Source organism: Thunnus thynnus, chromosome 12 (assembly GCF_963924715.1).
Source record: "Thunnus thynnus chromosome 12, fThuThy2.1, whole genome shotgun sequence".
NCBI classification, from domain to species: domain Eukaryota; kingdom Metazoa; phylum Chordata; class Actinopteri; order Scombriformes; family Scombridae; genus Thunnus; species Thunnus thynnus.
Genome location: NC_089528.1, coordinates 21,991,661 through 22,006,825, shown reverse-complemented (window position 1 = coordinate 22,006,825; position 15,165 = coordinate 21,991,661). Strand labels below are relative to the sequence as shown.

General features: G+C 40.2%; 1 protein-coding gene across 1 annotated transcript; it reads left to right on the top strand.

Annotated features, from left to right (window-relative positions):
* Nucleotides 1–10,513: 10,513 nt before the first annotated feature.
* klf2b (Kruppel like factor 2b) lies at nucleotides 10,514–13,019 on the top strand. The gene is made up of 3 exons (XM_067606344.1): nucleotides 10,514–10,850; nucleotides 11,150–12,062; nucleotides 12,203–13,019. The coding sequence occupies exons 1-3, from the start codon at nucleotides 10,779–10,781 to the stop codon at nucleotides 12,376–12,378; spliced, it is 1,161 nt and encodes a 386-aa protein (XP_067462445.1). The 5' UTR covers nucleotides 10,514–10,778; the 3' UTR covers nucleotides 12,379–13,019.
* Nucleotides 13,020–15,165: the final 2,146 nt, after the last annotated feature.

Sequence of the window (15,165 nt, the reverse complement as noted above, 5' to 3'; positions counted from 1 at the left end):
GTGTATTACAGTCACTATTCACTGTGACAGTATGAGATGATCACATATTTTGGGAAGAGTTGGCTGATGAATAAGACAGTCAGTCATAAAACACCATGGAGGAGTTACATCAACAGTCCTGCCTTGTAGTAATAACCTCAGATGTGCACAAATAGACCCGACCCTGCCTTGACATATAAGGAAAAAATGCATTGAAGCCTGATTTGGACATATATGTCCATTATATACAGCACAGTTGTGACATATTTTCTCATTAAAGGGAACTGGAAGGTGTGTCCAAACTTTTGACTGATAGCGTAGTTCTTTAATCACCATTATTCTGATGTCACAATTTGTCATCTACTTAGATTTAATTTCACTATTAGTTTAGTCTTCACTCCTCAACATCTCAGCTATGATAAGAACCAGCCCCCCATCTATTTTCACATCACAAAAAGCCCGTAAATTCCAACCTGATCAATGGTGGGCCCCTTTCAGGAAGTGTGTGAAGAGGCACAGATGATACAAGAGATACAGGTTATTAAAGAGCAGCGGGGAGAAGGGGAGTTTGAAGTTAACCAGTCGGGTGAGGCCCCCTGAGCCATTACAGTAGGTTAATTATACCTTAGTTGAAGTGTTAAATAGACCAGTAACCTGTGCTTTGGTGCCGTTTATTGAAGCCAGGTGTAGTAAATAAATCAATTAGGTATGCGGCTTCAGAAGTAATTTGACTCACTTCAGTCTCAGGGGGAGTTTTCGAAGCTATCTTTGACTTTATGTTTGGCACTGTGTGGGTATTTTCAGTTTTGCTACAGTTGTACAACACGACCGATATTTAAAATAGCTGAAAATCCTCCAACTGTAAACGACTTTGAACAGATTTAAAATCAGGTTACGTCAGTGGATTGCACATAGCCACAAAAGAAACTGCTGAAAGTTGGAGAGGAAACCGACATGTGGCTCAGCAAACCACTCTCTCCGTTGAGGTAGCACACTTCACAAATGATGAACTGAATATTTTGCATTGGTGTGGATTCATTGGTGTGTGCATCGTGGACCCACCTGGTAAGTTGACAAAACCACACTACAAACACCGATTCCTGTCAGTAGGCTAAGACTGAAAGAGGGACACATCAAAATCTGAATGGTGCGCGTGCCAAATAGTCGGTACACACCGGATCTCGTTTGTTTGTCAACCACAGGTTGTTATCTTCTGTGCCTTTTTGCAGCCAAACCCAAAAATCTAAATTACTCAGTTCCAGATACACCCATAGCACCTGAACACTCCCTTTAACTGATATAACTGTACAAAGTATCAAAGCAACTGATTTGGCACTTGTTATAACCAAAAATCACATCGTCATCTCTCTTTTTCTCACGCTGAAACCCACATTACAGAACCACATTATAAAACATCTGTTAATCTGACGTTTGTAGTTTCCATATTCGACTGCAAAAGCCAACAACAAGTGATACTGAGAAAACTAGATACTGTCTGTCAGCATCTTTCTCACCCCTCACCCGCTCTAAAAACAAGGGTGTTTTATGGCAGTTTGACTAGGGGTTAATGTCCCCGTGCTCCTTTGAGATAGCATCTGTAATGTGCAGAGGAACCTGTCTGACCCCCTCAGTGCAGAGTTATTGACTGACTGGGTGCTGGATGATTTGCAGGCAAACTCGGGATACCTCCTGGCCTTGAGACATGGAGGAGAACAGACTTCACCTGTGTGGATTCAAGTTTCTGTAATTACTCTCAGCAAAGCCTGATGTTAGATATTTGGAAAAGTCATACTCTCACATTAAATAGTGCACTAAGAGGTTGTACAAATAGGATTCTATGTCAAGGTTTTCTTGGTCTTTACTTCATATAACTCTCAAGATCCAAGTTTTTTTTGACAACTTCAATTTACCGCATGATGATATATTTCATTAGTTTTTGTTATGAAAGAAAGAATATATGAACACATCCTATGACCAATCCGAGGCCATGACCCTGAGATTGTGAAACTCTCTTCAAACACATTTAGTCACATACGTTAAGCTTCTTACACTGTTACAGAGGAATCCTGACGTTTTGACCACTGAAAATGACAGTTCAGCTGATGACCTATCTCTTCCTCCCACTTGATTCGAGACACGATGACTGCTATTCACTACGCAGTTCAATTTCCGTTCACCATGACATTGTAACTTATACTCACTCATTTCCCACAACAACTCACTAATAAGCTCCTGACAGTTTGGGCTGAAATGGCGTCAAGCTTTAGCCTTTTAAGGGATCCATTTAGCAAAAAACACAACACCATTCAGGGGTACAGGATCAATATCCACTCTCTGAAAGAGCGTGGTTCTGTGAAAACAGACGAGTACACTCAAGGAATCGTAACCAGGTGTAGGGGAGGAAATACCTGGAGCATTCCTCAGTGCAGGAATGTTTTTATTAGCGTTTTTACAAATGTCGCCATTTCGAGGTGTGTACACTATAAAGTGCACTGCAGGCTGGATCACTCAATCAAGCGGTGCGTGGCTTCAATGGGGAACCTGTGTCGAGGCCAAGGTTATGCTATTTGAACAGCTGGCACAGTTTAGTTCGGCATGTTCAAATGTGCACAGGTCTGAGGCTGTCATACCACACAGAGGAAAAAAAACACAGGCCTCCCCCGACTTTCAGCAGGATAGACTCTATACAGTGTCATCATACTCAAAGTGTTGATCGAACAGGCGTGTTAAGCTGCTCACAGTAGATGGGTCAGACATTTATGCATCAAAAAAATAGAGTTGAAAGGCTGTTAACCAAAAGATCTGTCTTTGTAAGTTGAAATAAATGCATCTAGGTTATAGGCGTGCAGCTTTCCGTTCTCTTTTTTTTTTATATCTGCCTTTTTTTGAGTCAGAAACTTACTCAGGTCAATGTACATTTTCCAGTTTTTCAGAGAAATCAGTGCAAACAGAAGAGACATGGACACATTAATCAATGAAACCCCTATCACATTCACACCGTCAAGACATAAGCTTCAAAAAAAAAATTAAACATTTTGGAAATACGCTGGAAATTCACTTTCTTGCCAAGAATGAAAAGATTGATACCACTATTCCTAAAATGTTGAACTATTCCGTTAAGGTGAAGATGAAGCATAAAAACAAACTATTTTACTATTTTACCAGAAATAAAAACATATATATCACAATGTGCATTGGCCTGGCCAACACTTTGAACTGTCATGTGTCCAAAGGCCGGCCTGAAAACGTTCCAGTGCTTTCAGAGTGACCCACTTCAAGCCCATGAGAGCCTGCCCATTCTCATTTATCAAATAAAAAGCACCTTTCTTAGCACTTTGCAGAGAAAAAAAACATTTTCACAGCCAGCGAAGCCATGTGTGTGTGGTGTGACGAGTGGGACCGGTATGATTCCTGGTGTTAACAGCTAATAAATTGGGGCCCATCCCCCGGTGCTGTACTGGCTCAATTATATCCACATGTAGCCATTATTCCTGCCATGTTAGCTGGAGTGGGCTGCATATTTTTAAAAGGTGGGTTTCCATAACACTTGCTGAAAGCTACCTCGGTTGTCGAGACACATGTTTGAGCTCTATGGATGCCAGACGCTGGCTGTTTTAATGCAGAGGTGCTGTGGAACGCAGCAGGGGCCAGTGTGTGCCCTTTGTCTTCAAAAGTCTCACCTCAGTTATGTGTGTGGAGACGATAAACAGGTTTGTTACCTGGATAGAGTCGCAAACAAACATTCAGATTAACCTAAAGTCTTTCCTCAGGTATTTTAACACTTTTGTCTACAAGTTCCAAGTATAACTGACATACCCTCAGCTGCCAGTTCATTAGGTACAGCTAAAACTAATGCAGACCTGCAATAAATCCTCCCTTCATGAAGGTTATAATGTTCAGTTTTGGTTGAAACAGTTTTAACGTGAATGCTGTCTGTGTTGTTGAATTGCACTGCATTATACTGAGAAGTATATTATAAACACCTATCAGTAGTTTATTCAGCCTTAATAAAGAACACTACATCCATTATCACGATTATATAAGTGGATTTAATGACTTTAAATGATGTTTTTGTAATTAAATTATTCTGTTAAAGACACTGTGTTCCATAAAAAGCCTTTACAGACAATTACAAACTAACAACCCCTGAAATATTGCGGTTATGTTTGTCTCAGCGGTAAAAATTGGAAGGGAGTTGGACTCGTGTCCCTCTGGTATTAACTGGTTTACTTTTTCATCTTAACCATGTAAACAACCAGGCAGTGTCATGCAGCTGCAATACATTATTCAAATGAGCGCAGCGTAATTAACCGCTGTATATACTGTAGCTTAGTGGCAGTTGTGTTTGGTGACAGTTATCTCTAACAGTGAAACTCAACTGTTCTTTAGTTATGCTAATTCAACCAAAGAAACTGTACTTAATGCTCCCCAGCAGGTACAAATGTGTGCTCAGGACTATCTGCTCAGTCCCCGTGCTGTTTTTTTTTTTTTTTTTTAACAAATGTTTGAGGTTTTGTGAAATTGGAGCAGGACTAGGGCCAGCTCTTTGAATGTCACACTGTTGGCACGTGCCAACCTTTTCTGCTCAACATTTCTCTCCACCCCCTTGTCCTTCCCCCCCCTTTTTTTTCCAACAGGGGGGATGGAGAGCCTCAATGCTATCATTCTTTGATTCTGTTTGAATCTGGACGCATGTGAGCAGGAAAAGGAGCCAAACGTGCTTCCTGAGTGGTCCGGGGGGGAAACGCTGTAATAAGCAAGGGGTGGGCGGTTAAAAATAACTGGGCTATATAAGCCCGGAGCAGGATCCCACTCACTCTCAAACTCTCACTGACTCTCGCTCGGTCAGGACGTCCCGTGCTGGTCCGGCGCTACCTCTCACACTTACACACTGTTTTTCCATGGCAGTTAGCGGAGTGTGCCACATGAGGCAGGGCTGATGTGTCCAAATCCTCACCGCAGTGACGGAACACTTACAGACCTGACACAGACATGATGCATGCTTGTATTCATGTCACTGACTTAAACAGCCCAGTAACAACTTATAAGTGACAACATGTGTTTTCGTCATGGAGAATATGAGACATAAATCTATACGATGAGCCAACAAACCCAAACTTTGTGCTGTTTTTTGGAGACAAAAGAATTATAAAAACAGAGTAAAATGCCTTAAATTCTCAACATTGCTGTTTAAGTTATTCGTGGGAAAGTTTTTTCAACAACAGGTGCATTCAGAAAACAGAATATCTTCAAGAATTAGTCTGACTGTCACCGCTGCAAGAACATGTCAACAACTTCATGAGCCGTTAACAATCCTGACAACTTGCTGATAACTTTCTAACTTCGGTATAGCTTCACAGATAAGACAGCAACACCAATAGCACAAGCTTTACAATTGTGAAATGACAGTTGCCTAATGTTAAAACTATTGTGTAAATCTCAATTCAGGGAAAGAGATTTTCTGGAAACATTCAACACTTGTTTCATGTGACAATTTCATTTGTTCCTCTTCTGCAGGGAGAGAGAGAAAATGTGCAACATGTATGGGGCTGCAGGTTGGAGGAGCAAGACGTGAGACTGTGCTTTGATTAAAAAGGACACGAGGTAAAGAATCTGTGGCGGACACTGAATCCCTTCCAGGTCCCAGATGTTTGTCCTATTTGTGACCTCTAACCTCTGTGTAGAGGGGGACAAGCAAAGCAAAGGGAGAATTTCCCTACAGGGATCAATTAAGTTCCACTTCTGTATGAACTTATTACAAATCTCTTTAAACGAAACCTTCACTGAGAAATATTTTTGTGTGGGCTGGTGTCAGAAGAGTGTTCCACCCATCGTATGTGAGGCCCCGCGCGTTCGTCCAATTTGCCCAAATGAAATTCTCTTGTTGGGTACGTACACTTCTCCTCAGGAAGTGACGGATCAGAATGAAATACAAACCTGTCTCTGAAACATCATGCGAATTACTGAGCGCTCCTTCCAGGGAAACACCAGACCTGCCAACTACAGCTTTTTTTTGTTTTTTTTTTTGGCTTTCTCATCCCTTTGCTGCACCTCACAGAGCCGAGCACGCTGCGTGCAGTTTCACATGATTTCAGGCTACTCAAAAGCCCATCTTACAGTCCTATTTGTCTGTCTGTCCATCATTTGGAAGTGAAAGATGTCAAGTAAAGTCTTACTACAGGTCTGTCGCAAATCTCCTGTTCATCACATCTGGTTGCATCATGACAGTGTACTACAAAACAGAGTGTGTGCAAATAATGGATTAACCAGCTTGGTTGAAATGTGATAAACTTGCTGTGTTGTGAGGCTTTTGGTAAGAACCAGTAATGTTTGGTACGTAATATTCAAAGTTAGACTGAATGAATGAGTGAGTCAGTGAGTAATTGGTCTGACGAACTAGATTTATTCAAGTAATTTCCAAGTTTACAAGATTACTAGAACAGGTTGAACTTTATCTTTCTAGAATTTAGTCCCGATCTGAGCAAACCTCTAAAAAGAGATGTCTTTGTAATATGAAAACAGCAGCTGTGGTTCAGCTGGTAGAAAGAGTTGTCCGTTAATTATAGGGTTGCCACATGTCAAAGTGTCCTCAAAAGAGATTTTGCCCACAAATTCAGCTTTTTTGGGGCTTGGCTCAGAAATAGTCACACACATGAGATATATGTGTTAACTTGTGAGCTTCAGAGGTGGTGGTAGGCGGATTTTGTTACCTTTGGACAAAGCCAGGCCAGCAGTTTCCCCCCCGTTTCCAGTCTTTATGCTAAGCTAAGCTAACCATTTCCTGGCTCCAGCTTTATATCGAACAGACAAATATAAAAGTGTTGTGGATCTTCTCATCTAACTCTCAGCAGGAGAGCGAATAAGCGTATTTCCCGAACTGTTCCCAACTATTCCACTAAGAAAGACACTAAACCGCAAACAAAAATGTAAGTTGCTTTGGCCAAAAGCATCCAGAAAATGAAAGAGAATCACTGAGGTTATGAAAAGTTCAGTGACAAATCACACAGACATGCAATATTCTGTTGAGATAGCCACGTTTTACATATCGAAGCACAATCAGATGTCCACAGACACGGTTGTTCAGCAGGTGCAAACCAACTTGGTCTCCAAAGAGTTGAAAATGTTTTAGAATATTTTTTTAGAAATAACTAATTTATGAGATATGACTGAGAGTGCAAACAATGGATTAAGTCTCCTTAATTCAAACTTTTAAACATTACACAGCGTTAAAGGTAGCTGAGTAACAGGGGAAGTGAGAGTGCTCTCGCTCTCACTGGTAGCAGAGCAGAGGACTGCTGCACAGAGTCGAGGTCAGAGTCAACGGTCAGAGGTTCAGACATCATGCCGGCCGCTCCACTGCCTCTAAAAACACACTTCCTCTCCGGGATTTACTGGATCTCTGCTGTGTGACGCACTTTCCACTGAACACATAGCACAGATCAGGGATCAGGATGTGGAAACCTAACAGCTGCACTGACTGGTGATGGTGAACATGACAGCTTGATGAGAGGTGATCTGTCTGTCATGAGGTGCTGAGCTCAGGCGTTCTCTGTTTGTTCAGATCATCAGTACCGAGCGCTTTTACGCTTTTCTTTCACTGTACCTGTCGCAGGAGGGAAGGAGGGTGTTTGGGATTAAATGATGATTCAGTACGTGTAGATAGATATAGAACATAATGTGTTGATTAGTGTTGAAAAGTAAAAAGTACGGCCCTTAACTATATTTATTCAAGTACTGTACTTAAGCATAATCCAAAGTACCTGAGTATTCTCATTTTATATCACTTTCTACTTCTTTTGCACTACATTTCAGAGGGAAATGTACTGTTTACTTCTCTACATTTATATAACAAATATAATTACTTGTTTCTTTGCAGATTAAGATTATTTAAATATATTAAATAAATGAAACTTCACAACAGTATATAATACAGCTCTATGACAAGATAATAGGCTGCTTATACAGGTGAATGCATCATTAATAATAATCCAATACTATAATATATAATGATATTAACACTGACAGAGGACATTCTGTCTAGAAAATGGGTACTTTTGAAACTTCATACTTGAAGTTTCAAAAGTACTCATTTTGCTGATAATACTTGTCATACGTGTACTTTATATGAATATAAAGTAAATATATATAAAGTAAATTATAATTATATATAATAAAGTAAACTATAAAGTACAGAATAATAAATATGTGTACTTACACTCATGTGAATTTCAATACTATACTTTTACTTGCAATTTAGTATTTTTACACTGCTGTATTGGTACTTTTACTTACGTAGAGAATCTGAATATTTCTTGTTATAATTTCATTTGGCAGACGCTTTTATCCCTCTTCCACCACTGGTGTCGATTGTGAGATTTGATAAAACATGAAAAAAAAAATGCAAAACATGTGTCAAGAGAGATGAGAGAGATAGAGATGTAGATATAGATGACAAAGTGATGCTAGGGTGATTACAAATCTAGATATCAAAATACAAGTGAATGTAGGTGACCCATATTGCAGAGTTACAGTTGGCCAGCAGCGGTGGAAAGAAACTAAATACATTTACTCAAGTACTCTACTTAAGTACAATTTTGAGTTACTCGTACTTTACTTGAATATTTCCATTTGATGCTACTTTATACTTCCACTCCACTACATTTCAGAAGGAAATATTGTACTTTATACTTACTGTTTGACAGCTTTAGTTACTTTTCAGATGAAGATTTGACACAATGGATAATATGAAGATGAAACCAGTGGTTTCCAACCTTTTTGACTTTTGACTTCTTAAAAAAAGCAGTGTGTAGTCGGGGTCACATTTCAGATGTCTATCGGTTGTTAACAGCTGCACCAAATAGTGATTTTTCCCTCTAAACTTCTCACATGGTTTCATTTCAATAAATGTTCAAATGATCCAATATTTCACCAAAAATCAAAGATTAGAGAAAAAGTCCAAAAACTGAAAACAGATTTGTGTATCAGAACTTTGTTTTTTTCTTCTTTTCTCTCCCATGAATCATCTCACGACCCCTCAGATTTATCTGGTGACCCTTTGGAGGGGCCTGACCCCTATGTCGGGAACCACTGGACTAAACTAGCTAACTGGAACATGCTGCTTACACACTGATACTTCAGTATTAATAATCTAATGATGTCATATATAATAGTATATCAGACAGAGGGACCAAACCTCTACTATTACTGCAATACTTTAAGTACATTTTGCTGCTAATACTTATGTACTTTTACTATGTAGGATTTTTTTGTGCAGGATTTTTACTTGTAATGGAGTATTTTTACATTGCTGTATTGGTACTTATACTTAAGTATCTCAATACGTCTTCCACCACTGGGAGCCAATGAGGTCCTGCTGAGAAAACCATCAGACCGTCTTCAAGTCAGAAACCAGATCTCTCAGGAGAAACAGCAACAGGCAACAGTTGTGATGTAAATTTGACCCCCAATCGACACCGCAGACCGCCCCCCCTCCCCCTCCCCCCTCCTCTCTACCCCTCAACCATGTCAGTCCATCATTAACACCTGAATGGGATGTTACCTTAAATCATGTTTACATCAGGACTGGTTAGAGCGTTTAAAAGCCGTGAAAATCGTTTCAGACTACCCTGGCGCCTGTTTGGACAAGCCTGCTGTGAAAGAACAAAACCATCTTCCATTAATGATAATGAGCCGAGAGCGGGACGCGCTAAACAGGTGGAGGCAGCAGCACGCACCCAGCTCACAATATCTCACGCTTTTTAAAAAAAAAAAAAAAAAATCTTTCTTTTTATACTATGTTCAACTCTCAATGACCTGCACACACATCTTTTTTTTTTTTTTTGAATTACGAAACAACGCAGAAGCTGTTCCTCATTTAAGTTTAAAAGCGTTAAAGTAAACGAGGAATAGGTGTTGGATTGTTTGTCATTATAAGAGAGAAAATAAAGAAAACATATATGAAGAAAGTGACGATTGCAATTTGACAGCACACATTAACGGCATTAATAATCAAATGATAGAAGATGGTAATGTTTTTTGACATTTTTGTGGTTAATGATATCAGCTATCTATGCGTGTGAGTGTGTGCGTGTGTGTGTATGTGTGTGTGTGTGTCATAAAAGATGATTACGTAACAGGCTGCCTTTTTTGTTGTTAAAATCATTTCTTATTTATGTGTCTTTCCTTCCAGAGTTTTAACCCACTAAACTTTAAATCTAATTGTATTTTTTATTACTGTTCATCAAAAAAGTCATATCTCTCCCATGTTGTGATGATTAACTGAAGTACTGACAGCCTTCATATTAAGCTGTTGGTGAGGCTTGGCCTCCGGCACTTTCTGTCATTAGACTTGTTCTTTTCAGCATATTACGTAAGTATCTATGGTTGCTATATTGCCCAGTGTGTTTGTAATTTGCCTGCAACTTTTTTCCAACTTCAGCTCAGGTGGGTTGGTCTGCTGAGTGTTTGCGTCACTCTGTGGGGGAGGTCCTACACTTTATAGGCTCCTCAGCGCTGCTCGCCTGTCATACGGCGCACTGAGCAACGCTGCCTGCAGGAGCCGCTTTATAAAGAGCTAAATTTACCAAACTTTACGTTGTTTCCTGAGCTCTCACAATTGGCCAGGAGTAGTCGGGTTAGAGGGTTATAAGGTTCGGAGGACCTCCTACCACTCAATCTTGTTCATGTCTTTGAGGCGCAGCTGTGGAGAGGCGACAGTGAGATAGACGCACAGACTTTGGTGCGGCTGCCGCTCAAAACAACGCGACTTTAAAAAGAGATTTTTATTATTTCACCGAACGATGGCCTTATCCGGAGTGATGCTACCGTCATTTTCGACATTCTCAAACCAAAGAGAAAAACCCTGGGAAAACGTAAGTTAAAACTTATCTTGTATTGTGTTTTAAAATCAGTGATTTGCATTAGATGACTTGTCTTGGTTGAGTTGATCATCATAGTGATATTAATATCGGCCTATTGTAAAGCAGTTCGAAATAATTTATTTGCTTTTGGAAAACAAGAAAAAAAACAACTTTATCCTTATTTTAAGAAAATAAAGCTCAGTATTAGACTGAATTATCTGTCCAGTGGAAATTATCTGCAGTGTCACATACAGTGTTTTATTTCACAGCAACATTACAATCATGCTTAATGATATTTTTTATTCTTTCAGAGATGGAAAGGAGAAGTGGACAAGCTAGTCTCCAGCAGCTGCTCCATGCTTGAAATGGTACACAACCTGGACAATCATAGCAAAAAGGACGACGAGGATCTGAGTAATTATTTGGATCTGGATTTTATTCTCGCCAACACAACTTGCTCAGACAGCGCGGCTGTATACGTGGGCACAGCTGATCCCAACATGTACACGACGGGAAACTCTGTGCCACCCTTCCCTGCAGACGACCACCGCTCACCGCCACCCCCGTACGGCGCCAGCCTCATGACTGAGCTGCTCCGCTCCGAAGGAACCAACAACTATGGCATTACGCGCAACCCCAGCGTTCAGGGGAGATTTTATGTCAACACGACGCATTTTCCCCGCCAGGACAACATCAAAGTGGAGCCACCCATGGACAGTTACGGCCCTGTTTTGGGCATGGTGCCCCAGAGCTGCAGCAAAATCAAGCAAGAGGGGAACGTTTCGTGCATGATGTCCTTCGAGCAGCCCCGAGTGGCCATCTCTCCTCGGGCAGCCAGCAGCATGACCCCGCCTCTCAGCCCAGATGACCAGGGGGCTTCGGACTGCCAGGCACCGATGTGCCAGCCCATGAACTTCCCACAGAAGTATCACACCACGGCGGCTTTCCCGCACCATCCTCAGGCTCCCCAGATGCAGATGACCTACCACGCTCCGCATGGTGCGTTTGGCATGTACGACGAAGGTCTCAGCCTGCAGCCTGGCGCGCAGAGGGTGATGCTCACACCGCCCTCATCTCCCCTCGAGCTGCTCGAGTCCAAACCCAAGAGAGGACGGCGCACATGGCCACGCAAGCGCACGGCAACGCACACCTGCACCTTTGCTGGCTGCGGCAAAACCTACACCAAGAGCTCACACCTGAAGGCACATCTCCGAACTCACACCGGTAAGTTTAAGTTCATATTAATGACGCATGAAGTAGTACACACCACAACTGTGCGTAATTACGTACATGACTGCTCAAATCAAACCCATATTTCCCCTTTCAGCACAGACTAATGAATTTCCCTTTCTTTGTCCACGCAGGTGAGAAGCCGTACCACTGCAGTTGGGAGGGTTGTGGATGGAAATTCGCTCGCTCCGATGAGCTGACCCGTCATTTCCGCAAACACACCGGCCACAGGCCCTTCCAGTGCCACCTGTGTGAGCGCGCCTTTTCCAGGTCTGACCACCTGGCACTTCACATGAAGAGACACATGTGAAGGAGCCCTGAAAAGGACTTGGGCTTCATGGGGGGGTTGTGTTGTTTTTGTTGTGATTCAACTGATGTATTTTTTATTTAAATTGTTCTCCACACGACCAAAGTCTTTTTTATATAATATTGAATTTAAAAAGTTTTAGTGTTATTATTTTTTAATAACGTAGCTGGTACTACTTTGGTTATATAAAAGCTTTAGAAAAGCTTTGTTTGCTTTACAGCAGGCAGACCAAGAAGGGGCTGGCCCTGTATATACTACTCTTCATTGACAGAACTGGAATGCTGTGTTTGACACAAAAGTGCCTTTCTATGACTGTGCTACTGTAAAACTCTAGTATATGTTGTCGACAGGAGTGAAATGCTCATACATTTTTTGCCTAACATGTGCAAAGACAATGTTTTATTTAAACTGCCTCACTGTTTGAATGGCCTAAACTCTTTTATTTTAATGTGGTCTCCTATTTTTTTTTTTTTTTTTTTTTTTTGGGTGATATTGTCTCCTCTTGGATCCAGCCCCTCTGTACACTATCAGGGCTTGATGTCCTGTGCATTATTTTCTACTTAAATTTATATAAATATGTACATGGATTTTATACTGTAAAATGTGTATTTATTGTAAATATTAAAAAAAACAATGAAATTGAACATTTGGCTTGGGGAACTCCTTTCTTTCAGGAAATCACAAGATGCATCTTGTTCACACATTTGGTTTAATGGGCCGCATCCACCCACTCACCCACCATTCTTTGCTGCCTTTGAAAGCACTTTAAATGGGTGCAGTGGACCTGCAGACCATCACATCAGTTACACTAAATAGGTTATACACGTTGCCATTGGATAACCACTTTAATTTTACAACATGGGCACTTGATTTCCACTGTGATGCTTTGCAGCTGCAAGACAGAGAAGGGCAGCAGCTTGTGGGCTTAGCCTATAAATACAAACACTCAATTTCCATAATTACAGAGTGAGCTGGGAGCCGTCTGGACGGAGGGGCACAGCAAACCCTCATCAGGGAGCCCTTAGACTCCCTTTCTGATGGGTAGAAATTATAGTAGGACATCAAAGGGCCTTAATACTACAATTACACAGAGTCACCCTACACTACAGATGCAAAGTATGAGTCTGTGCATATTATGTCTGTATGGTGTCAGTGAGCATTTGTTTCATCCACCATCAAAGGCTGCATTGAGTAGTATCAAAGCCAGATGGCTGTTTTTTTTTTTTTTTTTGAAAAGATAAATATCAAAAACATTTTCTCTTCAAATACAGCATGTGACCAGTCATTGACAAAAGTCTTCCTGCTGCTTTATGATAAAAGTTTACAGCTTTAAAACATGGCTCAATAAAAAAAAACCACTCCTTCCAAGAAAAGTGCTGTCACTCAGCTCCACTGTTATCTTGTATCTCACGCTCACTCATAACAATAAATTGTACAACCGCTGGATGTGTTCTTCAGCACGTTGCCAGGATTGATCATATTTAAAAAATGAGGAAGTACAGACCAGGTCAAAAATATCTGCAGTAGTCGATGCAAATGTATCACTCTCATTTCGCTTTTTTTGTTCCAATATCAACGCAGAACCTCAAGATGATGAATAACTATCTATCATAATTTCACTAACATAACTCTGTTCTGTATTCACAAGAAACTTCTTTTTTAAGTAGCAAATTAAGACTTACGGAAAGATTTAACCAAAGTCCTTCCTTCCTGTTCCTCATGGCCACAAGTGTAATTTCTATATTTATAACTGATACATTTACTTTGCTATCAAACAAGTGAATAGTTTCATTGTGACGTAACTGACTATTTTCTTTGGTTGTTACAATATTTTACTTAAAATACAAGACTTACCTTGTTCCAGGAATGTTAAAAATCACTTTTATTGAATTAAACATTACAGTTTCAAGCAACTCAAAACTCAGATTATTATTTTTTTTTAATAATCACATACATACTGTGCAATATTACATGTTATAATGATATGTTGATAAATAAGGCGCCGTCACTCTGTACATGTCCAGTAAGCTCTGGATTATACAGTGAATGCATTATGTGCCAAATAAACCTGATTAGTGTGAAAATTATTACAAGAATGCAACATTTTAAGGCATTTAAACAAATGTCCTCCATCTGGGTCATAAGACATTAATGAACAGAAAAAAAAAATCCACAGAAAACAACAACAATAACAACAACAAAACAGATCCAATGGTTGATTTGAGCATTGAGAAAAGCAAAATCTAACCTGGAAGCAGATTTCACTTTGTATAGGCGGTAGTGTGAAGAATACAAGTAAAAATGTCAAAGCTTAGTGTAACAGCACCAGTATAAACTATGTAGGTTTACACTTATTCCATTTTATAGAGGCTCTTAGTTGTATGGGAGTGCAAGTTGTTTGGGCGTTACAACAAGGCAATGATAAATCATCTGACAAACACAAGCTGCTGACATCAGAGTGACGGTGCAACAGCGCTCCAGGTTGACTGAACTTTGTTCATAAGAAAGGAAGACCTCAATGATTATCGCTAGCATCTTAATTATTGGAAATAGCAGAGATAAGAAATGATAAGGGGTTAAATCACATTTAACTGTAGCAATTTTAGGATTAAAATGGCTATCAAGAGATTTAAAAAAACATCATATCTTATGTATGTCCCTGTTGAGCATTTTTATTTCTTCAATCTATGTACTTTAAGGCTATAAATAATAGATAAGCAGGCATAAATGGCAATACTTGTAATATTTGAAATAAAAATCTGAATTGTGCCATTCATGATCTTGATAACT

Coding starts and splice junctions, on each gene's coding strand:
- klf2b (XM_067606344.1), top strand. CDS start 10,779: ATGGCCTTATCCGGAGTGATGCTACCGTCATTTTCGACATTCTCAAAC. Junction 10,851..11,149: donor GAGAAAAACCCTGGGAAAAC/GTAAGTTAAAAC, acceptor TTATTCTTTCAG/AGATGGAAAGGAGAAGTGGA. Junction 12,063..12,202: donor ACATCTCCGAACTCACACCG/GTAAGTTTAAGT, acceptor TTGTCCACGCAG/GTGAGAAGCCGTACCACTGC.